The following is a 12805-nucleotide window of genomic DNA, read 5'->3' on the forward strand; positions in this document are numbered from 1 at the left end:
GGCCTCTCCCGTTGCGGAGCACAGGCTCCGGACGCGCAGGCTCAGCGGCCATGGCTCACGGGCCCAGCCGCTCCGCGGCATGTGGGATCCTCCCGGACCGGGGCACGAACCCGCGTCCCCTGCATCGACAGGCGGACTTCTCAACCACGCGCCACCAGGGAAGCCCCACCCCTAGCTTTTGATATGGAGAAGTGATGTATATCTAGTGACTGGAAAATAAATTGTGCTCAAATAAAAGAACATTTTCAGCTGACTCAAATCTCCTACAGAATGAGGCCATGTTAAAACGATTCTATCTATGCTATAAAAGTACAAAGTTCCCTCATAAGGCAGGGCCAGTATGGAGAAATTCAAGTTGACCTTTAAAACTTCCAGAGTGCTCATTAGGAATACTTGCTGATTCTGTTCTAATAACAACTGAAACTCTTTAAATGACAGCACTTTCAAACCATGAGGACAGTCCTCTTGTAAATGTTATCTAAAACGCTCGCAGCTAAAGCAAGATTAAGAAATTTTAACTTGGATTTGAGATTTATGCTTTGAAATGTTTATTGTTTTATCTCAATTAGTGAGCATATGCACCCTTCAAACCCTCATGAGGATGGTCATTTTGCTGACATATATAGAGTTTGTATGAACGTACAGTGGGAGATAACAGCTTCAACTATAGGAACTGACAGGTCTGGATTCAACTTCATTCAGTCTCTTACTTGATGTGTGAACTTGAGCAAGTTTTTAACTACTCTAAGTAAGATTATGTTTCCTCATCTGTAAAACTGGGATATTCTAGACACTATAAGACACGTATTATACCTACATAAGATTGTCATGGGTATGATATAACATATGTAAAAATTCCTGGTAGATACTAAGTGCCCAATTCTTAACTATTAAATTACCTTTACTGACTTTAATGTTTTCTCTTAAATTATATCTATGAAGACTTTAACATCTTACTACACTTACTTATTACGAGCTTAGTTACAGACCAAAGATATTTACGTGGTTAAAACTTTAACATTTGCCCAAAGGTTTGCTTCGAGTGACCTCTGTGTTCCTTTGACCGTGCCCTTTCTCTAAGCTTAACACACCATGGTTTTGTGACTGCAAGGCCTACAGGGCACATCGTGTCTTCCGGCATCGATCGCCCGTGCAAATCCGTGATTCAAGCAATCTGGATTTCTCCACTAACTGGCTTTAAAATAATGAGCAACAATCATCTCTCTACCACATAAGGCCCCTGAGGGAATCGTGAAGATGGAGCATTGTGAACTTCATAGTCAACGAGAAGCCCTTTTACAGGTTACTGTGGTCAGAGAAGCAGGAGGGATGTTTCTGGCAAATTAAATTTTCTTTGCTTGAGCTCAGCTCTGCTGACTCAGAGTGACCAGGCTGGATGGATTTGCAGTCTACCCCTTCTCTCCTCCCAACAGCGGTCACCTCCTTGAGGCCAGTCACCTCCTTGGTCACCTTGCCTGGCCAGCGATGAGATGGCCAGAGCCCAGGAAGAATGCAGTTCTCTTCTTTGGCGCTCTATTAAGTAGGAAGTAAAAAAACAAAACAAAACAAAAAACAGTTGGTTTTCTTGCTCTATACACTTTCCTACCAGGTGTGAGGCAGATATCAGGGTAATCAAGATACCCTTTAAGTTTACAGTCACATTTTCTCTTGTCTCGGCAAAAATTTGACAGGCACGCACCATGAGATAGATGGTTTTTGATCTCTTTCCTTCCTCCCTTCCTTCCGTCCTTCCTCCCTCCCTCCCTGCCTCCTTTCCTTCCTTTTAATTTTTTTTTAAAAAATTTTTAAATAGAGATTATCTGTAAGCTCATTCTTAGAAAACAGTGGGGCTAGGAAAAATGTAGGGTCTCCTAGTGACAAATAAATGCTTGAAGACTCTCCAACATAGTCACGTATATTTATTAATCACCAAATCTTTGGACAGCTCTTTTATAAAAGGCTTTCTTATTTGGCCTCTGCAGCACGGTCAGCTTTCCCTGACCTTCACCTCCAGTTATCTATGCTGTTTATTAGCTCTGCTCTAAGAAACTACCATAAACCACAGAGGCTAAAGTCTGACCTGTGTCTTTCTCTCAAACAAAGCATCGCAGTTTCCCTGTCTCTCCCACCGGACGATAAACGGATTGGACACAGAAGTGCACGTCCTCTATCCCTACCCCCCTGCATTTCACTCATATGATGAGCTCAGTAACTGCATGGTGAACTGCTGACCAGAATGGAATATGAAAAATATCATCAAGGAACATTGTTTAGGTTGTAGCCAGGGAAGATTCTGAGTTTGATCTGCTCGTCTGAACCGGTTTGACAGAAGGCCAGTTTTGCTTACTCTGTTTAGGAGGATTGCCAAAGCATTATAACAGTTCTAGGATCTGCAGAGAAAAAAAATTTCATCCTTTAGCATGCCCTGATCTGAACCTGCATAAAAAGCCCAAGCCCTTGCTACCCTCAAGAGAACACTGGGTTGGTACAGCTTCTCAGAAATCAATGATGCCTTCTAGGAGCATATATTCAAAGAAAATCCATAGCCCGTAATCAGCTGGAGCTGTCTCCCAGCGGCGTCCGAATAAGCATGCTCTTTTCTCTCTCATGCTTGCTACTGACTTGCTATGTAAAGCATTTGGTGTGTCATTGTTATTGCATGAGCTCTCCATTTCCTTGCAAATAGGTGGATATTTGTACACACTAATGAGTACCACATGGTGTAATAGAAACCCATCACCATGAAATATAGCATTTTTAGAAGGCTCTCTTGCATCAGGGAAGCCCATTTATGCCGCTGAAAATGTTTTTATCTGTCTGCTTTGATGTGGGAAATGGGTGTCATTAGTAGGACATGAACCAAATCCTAACTTCATGCTTGTGTCCTCGTGTTGCCTTCAGACCTACATACATGCAGTTTGGTGAAGGAATGGAGGCCTTCAGCCAAGGTCCTGAAAGACACTCAGAGTCACCACAGGGAAGAAGCAGACTGTCTAAAACACAGCTCGTGTCCTCATCCTCTCCCTCTTTCCTTCTTTGCCTTTGGTTTTCAGAGGAATCTTAATAGATGGGCAGAGGGCATAGTATCTGTGAATTTGAGTGGTCCTGTTCTGGTTTCCACATAAGTGCAACAGAAGAAGAGAGGAAGGGTGGGAGTTAGAGATGCAGCCAGACTGAGCAGAGCTCCCCAAGCCTTGCCAGGCAATGTGATTTTGAGGCCAGGTGTGTCTTGAACCCTGTTGGAAGCATGTTTGCCTGCAGGCATTAGAAACTTAGCGAATATCGCTAGTAAGTGCTTTATTATCCAGCAGGAAACTCGGCCAACTGCCACCAGTAACATCTGTAACTGATTGTCAAGGAAAGAGAGGCTCTACCGCGTTGCTCCTAAATCTTGATCAAACACAAGAAAAGGCAGCTGAGTGATGCTTGAATAGTGCCAGTGTGAAAATGAAGTGCAAATGTAGTGCCCATTTAAAAATGAGGGAGTTTTCTAATGGACTGCACGAATCACTTAATGCTGCTCCAGACTCCCAAAGAAAAGAGGGAAGAGCCCCTGAGAGTGTCCTGCAGTGTATCTTGTGCCTTTACCATTTACCTTGGCGTTCTTTGTTTAACACTTCACATAAGGCAGAAAAGATTAGCCTTGGAAAAGCTTCTACTATACTTAAAAAAATGGCTACTCCTATTGGGGAGTTTTGAAATATTCACAGTAATCATATTCTTTGATTTTATTTTGAGATAATTGTAGACTCACACACAGTTGTAGGAGAAAATACAGAGCGATTCCGTGCAGCCTTTATTCAGCTTCCTCCACTGGTAGCATCTTGCAAAACTACAGAGCAAGAGAACAACCAGAATACTGACATCAGTAGAGTCAAGTTACAGAACATCTTCATCACCACAAGGCTCTCTCTTGTTACCCATTTATCAGTCTCGCAGGGCGTTAACAGTTATCCTCTCCCTGGGAATTCCTTCTAGGGAGCTGACCTTGATTCTTTAATTAGCCTCAGTCCTAAGCCCAGGTACCTTGCACGGCTCTGAAAGAGTCATGCCACGTCCATGATGCTGTGACTCTGGTTCACCCTCTTATTTTCCACAGTAAAGTCCCATCTCCAATACTCATTCCACAGTTACATTTCTGAACAACAGAATGTACAGTAGAACCTCCTCTATCTCCTTCTCTTTCCTAGTTGATTTATCCCACTCAACTGGCTTTCCCAATTTCTTAAAAAAAATTTTTTCCCGCATGTTCAGACCTATTTCTTATTACCCTGCCACTCTCTTGGTCACTGGCTCCTCCTTCATTCATTTTTTTCCTAACATCTTTATTGGAGTATAATTGCTTTACAATGGTGCGTTAGTTTCCGCTTTATAACAAAGTGAATCAGCTATACATATACATATGTCCCCATATCTCCTCCCTACTTCCTACACGCTCTGGTATCAGATCCTTATTTTAATAACCCTTGAATGCTCTGATTTTTATCTGGTGTAGGAAGATAAGGCAGATGGATGAGAATAGCCTTCTCTGAATATTCAGAGAGCAAAGAAGGGATCCTAGCTTCAGATTTTCTGGTCAATCACTGAGCCAGTATTCCATTTAGGAGGGATTTAGAGGTAGCACCCTTTGAATGTGGAGTTAGAATATTAGTTAGTTTGGAAGATATGCTTGCTAGATTATCTAGTGTGAACATGTATCTGAGTGACTTGGGGGTTAGAGGAAGGATTGACTATAGTGATGTTAGCACTCCAAGCTACCTCTTGCGTCACCACTATTCCAAAGAAAAATATTAGAGAAGCATGACTGTAAATTTAAAAAAAAGGACACCAAGGAACACAAACCTGACCTCAGCAGCCTAGGGCACGAGTAGAGCTCAGGTAGAGAAGGAGGGGGAAGGAGTCAAAGTACCAGGAGGCCGTGGCGATGGCCATTTCTGCCAAGTGCTTCAAAGAATATAATCCAGTGTTTGTCCTGTAGTCGACACTCATAAGCATGTGCTGAATTGAAGAGGTGCAAGGTCTGAACCGATTGTTCAGTGAGGAATTAAAGACAGTAAACCAGTCATTACATAAAGGCAATTTTCTGTCTTCCCCTCTCCTCTGTAAACTCTACCTTGTATTCTTTGATACTGATTATTTGATATTATCCCACGAGTATCAAGCAGGCCGTCAGTTGCCCAGTGTACAAACATCAAGTCCAATGTAAAAAACATGATCCCATTTAGAAAGGAAAGAAGGAAGAAAAGGAGGGAATAAAGGAAATGAGGGGAAGGAAAGAAGGAAAGGAGAGCTTGGGCTGTCATTAGTGCTGTTCACCAACACTTCTGGTCTTTTCTTTACCAGCCACATGGTAGAATTATACTTCCTGACACCCTAGAAGTCAGCCACGTGTTTGGCCTGTAAAATGTGACAGATGAAGCACGTCACTTCTGGCAGCCAACGTTAAGAGCTAAGGTGTGATTCCCCACGCTGTTTCCCTCAGCTGTGGCAGCCCTGTTCCAGACCGGGAGGCTACACCCCTGGCCGAGAGTACGTAAGTCAGGCTCGGCTCCTGCCAACCCTGCAAGGACATTCTGTGTGAATGAGAAGGACATCTTCCCAGTTTTAAATGATAAAAAGCAGGGGTTGTGTGTTACTATAACATAACGTAGCCTGTCTGGAATGACAGAACGTAGTAAGTAACATAGTCTTTTGCAGTAGGATGGTAGGTGCTGCTTCTTTTCTTCTTTCTTATCTTTTTGTATTTTCTAATTTTTCAAATAATTTTTAAATCAATTTTGTACTCTTCTAGAATGGGTATATTTTTTGTAATAAGGAAATAAATTAATCTAAAATAAACTAGGGAAAAGATAATTTTTATAATTCAAAATTATATCTTTATTGATAAATGCATGAAATACACAGAAATTAATGCCACGTTCTTGAACCTGGGGTATGTTTTTGGAGCATACTCTTTAGTTACCAAGAACTCTGAAAAACAAAATGTCACACTGTCATGGAATCAAGGTTTACCATCTTGAGATAGGTCTGCTCCAGCCCCTAAGAAATGCACCTTCGTGAGGGTGGTGGACTCCTTTGGGGTCCTGGGAGACATTTGTGTGACAGACAACTTCCCATTTATCTGTGGTTTGCTAATGAGATCAGGCAAAATGACCAAGAATGATGGGCATTGCTTAAAAGAGCCCTCTGTTTTCTAATTTCCCCTTCCCTCATCTTTCCCTTTGCACAAACACACACACACACACACACACACACACACACACACACACACACACACACACACACACACACACACACACACACACACACACACACACACACACACACACACACACACACACACACACACACCATAATTAATAATGCAGTCAGGCTCATTCGAGGATAACCATACCATTTGCACATTGCCCTTATTACACAGGAGAGCCTTGTTACATGTGTTTATCTGCACATATTTGTTTGCTGACCTGAATGAGATCAGTAAGATCCCATATGCCCTCAAGATGGCAGACTCCAAGCCAGGGCCAACCCACAGACAACTGATGGGCATCAGCCCTGTTTTCTTTCAATCTCTTCTGACACAAATCGAAGACAGTGCTGTTGTCTTTGAGGACTGAGGAGTCTCTAGATATTTTGTAAAGGTTAATGTTTTCTTTGAGATTTTACCTAGTGCCTTTGCAGTAGTATTTACAGGGTTTTCTTCCACCTGACCAACCTAGAAATATATTATATAATAGACTCTCAATAGAAATAAAAACCCTCTTATTGGTCCTATTGAAAAGGATAGTAAAGCCCTGGTTTACAGATAAACTCTTTGCTCTTTTTCTCCTTCTACAGCCCCAGAACCCATGTTTAGTAAGACAATGAATTATAGTTATTTTTAGTTCTGGATAACAAGTTCAAAAGGCCCTAAAAGACTGAGGTTATTGCTTAGTGCTCACTGCAAAGGAAAACCTTCTGGGAAAGGTCTTGCTTTTTAAGAAACCAAAGAATTTTTAGATCCCAAACTGTCCCTGAAAGAGAAAAGAAAACCTTATTAAGAACTTCTAGTTTTCTAAATTTACATTTGGAATAGTGAGAGATGATGACAAATGTGCAAATTGGTATAAACGGTCTCTTCGCCCTTACTTGGTGGTTTCATTAAGTTTTTTTAAAAAATAGGATAAACAAAAGAAAAAATACACACCCCTCAAAACAAAGACCTTTTACTGAAATTGTCTAGTTTAACCTTCAAAATATTTAATTCCTTTGTACTCTGTAAAATGTCTAGATAGAGGCAAAATTATTGTTAAACTTTTTAAAGGTCAACCTTTAAGCCCAGGTCCATGTACTTACACTGGAAACTAGGTCTCAATGTAGAAGGTGCCCATGGAGCCTATAGACTCAAAGGGTTCTGAAAAAAGTTAATAACCCTCATTCTTGGTGACGAAAAAAAGACCCAGGCAGGTCATTTCATACACTGCAAGGAGCAGCTAGTGGCCTGAACTGTTAGCTCAGATGACGAGGCTCCTTCCGCTTTCATCCCATCTTGCTAACATTGTACAAAGATGTTTGGTGCGATGAAATTGATTGCCAGCGCACTTGGCAATTCGAATTGCATTAGATGTTCCTTCTTTTTTAATGCCATTAACCACACGAATGCAATCTTTGGAAGCCCTATATCAGGAACTCAGGACCTGGTGTCGTGGGACTAGCTCAGGTTTTATGGTCAAGGTCCCTTGTTCTGTGGATCTAATTAGCACGCAGAGCAGCTTCTCGGCTTCTAAAGTGTAAGCTTATGCCCTGAGCTGGATTCTAAAATTGAAAGCATTTTTTTTTTTTTTTTTGCTGTATGCGGGCCTCTCACTGTTGTGGCCTCTCCCGTTGCGGAGCACAGGCTCCGGACGCGCAGGCCCAGCGGCCACGGCTCACGGGCCCAGCCGCTCCACAGCATGTGGGATCTTCCCGGACCGGGTCACGAACCCGCGTCCCCTGCATCGGCAGGCGGACTCTCAACCACTGCGCCACCAGGGAAGCCCGAAAGCGTTTTTTTAAATGCTCTTATTTCCTGATATTTACAAAATGTGTTCATCTGTAGAAAAGGAGGACCTCAATTAGGGGAATCAACTAGCCCATCAATGAGCAAATGTCTGTCCCTGGGACCTACTGGGATCCCAGGTTGAAGTAAGGAGCCAGTTCTGAAATCTGTGAAAAGGAGCCACAGATGTTGGGTGCTGTCAGACTTTGGAGGATTTCAGAGAGCCCCATCTCTGAAGAGCCTTTGAAATCCTTTTCCAACCCCTCCCTACACAGCTTCAATCACCCAGAAAGTTGAGTTATTGTCATGATCACCCAGTGGAGAGGGCTGCAGCTGGAGAGCAGAGAATGAGGGTAAAGGGTAAAGAGAGCCATCTTGTAGGGCTCATGGGAACTGAAGCCTTGGTGCCCTGACACTACGATGAATCCCAACTCCTTCACTATCTGGGCTGCAAATGCTCTGGTGTCATGTCGGAGGCCATATAATTGTGACTTGGAAAAGACAGGCCTGATGTATGATTTCTCAGTTGTGGAGACTCAGGGGAAGAGGGAGGCAAGGGGAACAGAGAAGACCTTAATAGCTGGGAAGTAAGGGTGTTTCCTGTCTCTCCCTCCGCTAGCTGGTGCTTCAGTCTGAGAGAAGAAGCAGGCTGCTCCCCTGTAACCTGTGATGTGTGCTCATTGGTGTGCGTTTCTTTCTTTCCACCCAGGACAGCTTTCCTGCCCGCTTCGGAGGAGTCCATTTTGTCAACCAGCCCTGGTACATTCATGCCCTGTACACGCTCATCAAGCCATTCCTTAAAGACAAGACCAGGAAACGGGTAATGAAAACAAAAACCCAAAGGGGGGGGATTCAGAGGCACAATTACAAAGCCTGTTCTCTCCCTCTCTCTGTATTTTTCATTGTGTTTTTTCCTGCTTTTCTGTAGTCCCTGAGCATTTGAGCCTCAGCTGGAGTTTGCACATGGCCTGGATTTAATCAGTAATTTAGTAACTGAGTTATTTTACAGTCCGGGCGACAAACCAAAGGAAACATTGAAAGCATGCAAATACCAGATGCCCCTTTTACTGTAAATGCTTGTGGGAAATATGGAGTCAAGCAGCTTCCCGTTCATGGAATATTTTAAGAGCTAGCATTTTGTCCTGTGAATGTACTATTGCTATGAAGAATACTGATGATTTGTATTTTTCCCCATGGCTCTTGGGTCATAGCTGCCAGCTCCGTCACCTTTGAGACTGGGAAAGCATATTCTTCTTTGGAAATAACAGAGCTTGTAGGAAGAAGGCTTTTAAAATCTTGATCGCATCAGCTGATGACAGTTGGGAAGCCAGCCTCCTCCACCAGAGCTGGGTATTTTTTCATGGCATTCTGATTAGCTGAGAAACCGAACATTCTTTAAGCACTCGGAATCTCAGTTTCTTCATTTATAAAATGGAAAAACTAACACGCACATCACAGAGTGGTTGGAGTAATTTAATGAGACAGATAGCATAAAGCCATTCATGTAGTAGAGACTCCATGACACCAATCTCTCTTTCCCATTTAGCTCTCTTTTCTTGTAAGCTTTCCGATTTCAGCTATCACCTGGCTCAGGGACATCACCTCTTAAAGGAACCAGGGTCAGTCTTACAGTGCCTTACATAGGCCTCTATGCCCCAGGGACCCCGTGCTGGGGAAGAGCTCTGAGTATTCGGGGGGGTGGGGGAATGACGATGTGAAGGACACCCTCCCATACACACTCTGCAGGTTTCCTAACTCCTAGACCTCAGATGCTTCCAGATCCTTGGGAAACACTGCAGTAGGGTATGGGATACGGGGTAATTCCACTGTCCCCAAATGAGTGTGGAATTGGGAACTAGAATTCACCAGCCCCAAGAGGCAGAGACATTCTGGAACATTCTGCAATCTGTCTGGGGTTCACGACAGTGATACGGGCAGAGAAGTGCCCTAGACTGTCCCCAATGTGGCTTCATGCTTCCCACTGGCTTCATTTTCTACTTAAGAAGGATCCAGTGGGAATTCCTCCCACAAAGCAATCGACATTTGTGCTGTGCCATCGAAGGGGGTTTCTGGAGCTCTGGGTGCAGAACAGAATCTGACAGGTGGGGATTCCACCTCCTACCTGCTGATTTCCTCCACCCCACAGGACCCCCGGAGAGAGGGCCAGTTTCAACAGCGCTCCTTTTCCTCTAAGAACTGGAAGTGTTGCGTGGGTGGGTACCAGGGCCAGTATTTTGCTTCAGCTTTCCCATGCTTCAAATACTACAATTCCTCCAGTGAGACATTTTGCAAAAGCCAGAATATGGGAATTTCTTCAAAATATTCTTGTTAAAATTCAGTCATAGCCAACAATCCAGTGTCAGAAAATGTACACTGTTTTCTGAAGTGCTACAGTATTCTTGCGAAGAATTTTAACACTTAGCTTCTTGTCCCCTTCCTCTTTAAATGATGTCATTACATCACAAGTTAAAATCAGCACAACAGAACAAAGTAGCAAGTATTTATTATATACTTATATAGTACATTATAATAAACAGGCACACCTCGGAGATATCGCGGGTTCGGTTCCAGACCACCGCAAAAAGGCGAGTATTGTGATAAAGTAGTCTATTAAGTGTGCAGTAGCATTATGTCTAAAAAAATGTTCATACCTTACCTCTTACACTGTTGGTGGGAATGTAAATTGATACAGCCACTATGGAGAACAGTATGGAGGTTCCTTAAAAAACTAAAAATAGAGCTACCATACGACCCAGCAATCCCACTACTGGGCATATACCCTGAGAAAACCATAATTCAAAAAGAGTCATGTACCACAATGTTCACTGCCACTCTATTTACAATAGCCAGGACATGGAAGCAACCTAAGTGTCCATCAACAGATGAATGGATAAAGAAGATGTGGCACATATATACAATGGAATATTACTCAGCCATAAAAAGAAACGAAACTGAGTTATTTGTAGTGAGGTGGATGGACCTAGAGACTGTCATTCAGAGTGAAGTAAGTCAGAAAGAGAAAAACAAATACCATATGCTAACACGTATATATGGAATCAAAAAAAAAAAAAAAAAGGTTCTGAAGCACCTAGGGGCAGGGCAGGAATAAAGACGCAGACATAGAGAATGGACTTGAGGACACAGGGAGGGGGAAGGGTAAGCTGGAACGAAGTGAGAGAGTCGCATGGACATATATACACTACCAAACGTAAAACATCTAGCTAGTGGGAAGCAGCCGCATAGCACAGGGAGATCAGCTCGGTGCTTTGTGACCACCTAGAGTGGTGGGATAGGGAGGGTGGGAGGGAGACGCAAGAGGGAGGGGATATGGGGATATATGTATATGTATAGCTGATTCACTTTGTTATAAAGCAGAAACTAACACATCATTGTAAAGCAATTATACTCCAATAAAGATGTTAAAAATTATTAAACAAATTCCTCATTAACAGTCAGAAACTTTACATGTTCTTTTTGTTCTCCTTGAACTTGTGTTTCCATTATACTTCCCCCACCAAATCATAGCCTCATATAACATTTTTTTATACTGGAAAGCATTTTATCGGTCACCCTGTTACATTTCTTTGCAACAAAAATATGTATATAAATTTAAATTACTCTTTGATTACCCATGACCCTAATGCTTTAAGTATCAAAAATTTTTCTATTAAGTTGGGTAATCATTAAAAATGTTATTAATGCACAATTGTCCAAAACAACGTAAATATATTATAAATGTTAATAATTATTAAATTTTAAAAGTAAAAGTTTTCTTAAAAAATAGTTCATACCTTAATTAAAAATACAAAACAACAAAAAAAGTGTAATAGTTACATCGAAGATCACTGATCACAGATCACCATGACAAATATAATAATAATGAAAAAGTTTGAAATATTGAGAGAATTATCAAAATGTGACCCAGAGACACGAGGAGAGCAAACGCTGTTAGAAAAATGGCACCAACGGACTTGACGCCATGTGCTTGACGTAGGGTTGCCACAAACCTTCGATTTATAAAAAGCATGATACCCGTGAAGTGCAATAAAGCACAATAAACAAGGGATGCCTGTTGTATGTAGTATATAGCATAATATAATACTTATATGGTATAAGTATTTTAAAAATCACATTTACACTTCATCATGGTTAAGTATGGGTGTGTGTGTGCGTGTAATTGATGGCCCTATACTTGAGTACAATTTATGCGCATTAAGCCTGCCACATGAAGTGTGGGAACCGATGTCATTATACAGATGCCCTTTAGACAAACTTTCAGGAGTCAATTCCTAAATCGCAGGCAATGGTAATTATCAACTTGTGGCTTATCCACTTTATAGATTTGTTTGAAAATGTTGTTATTTGGGGGTGTTTTCTCCCTTGCTTGACGAATTTCCATCACCATCTATCATATGCTTAGAAGATGCAAACTTGTTTGTTGAGGGTCTTGGCAAATCCAGACAAAAATAGAAAATCGTTGCAAAAATATCTCACGGTAAATTCTCAGGTCCCAGTTTTCAGTTCCACTGACTAAGAATTCACTGAGCTTTTTCCTTGTGCCCACACCACCCTGGGAGCTAGGAGAGTATTAAAAGAGAAAGACGACACTGTCCCTTTTCCTGAGCATTTTTTTTTTTTGCTATGGGGAAGCAAGACATAAATGAACAAATCAGAAAAAACTAGAAGTCATCACACAATGAAGAGTTAATTTGGGGAAGAGGGGAGAACCAGAGTGGGTTGCCACTTGGTGTAGGCCTGGGAAGGATGGGGAGGGTTGAGGAGGGTCCA

At 42.1% G+C, this 12805-nt stretch overlaps 1 protein-coding gene across 1 annotated transcript in view; it reads left to right on the forward strand.

Moving 5' to 3' along the window:
* Positions 1-12805, forward strand: part of CLVS1 (clavesin 1) — a 161740-nt gene that overhangs the window by 121766 nt on the left and 27169 nt on the right. The window contains exon 4 of the mRNA XM_007471473.1: positions 8727-8837. Coding sequence (XP_007471535.1) covers positions 8727-8837 — 111 coding nt within the window. The remainder of the gene's footprint in view (positions 1-8726; positions 8838-12805) is intronic.

This window comes from Lipotes vexillifer, unplaced genomic scaffold, assembly GCF_000442215.2.
Source record: "Lipotes vexillifer unplaced genomic scaffold, Lipotes_vexillifer_v1.1 scaffold165, whole genome shotgun sequence".
Lineage (NCBI taxonomy): Eukaryota > Metazoa > Chordata > Mammalia > Artiodactyla > Lipotidae > Lipotes > Lipotes vexillifer.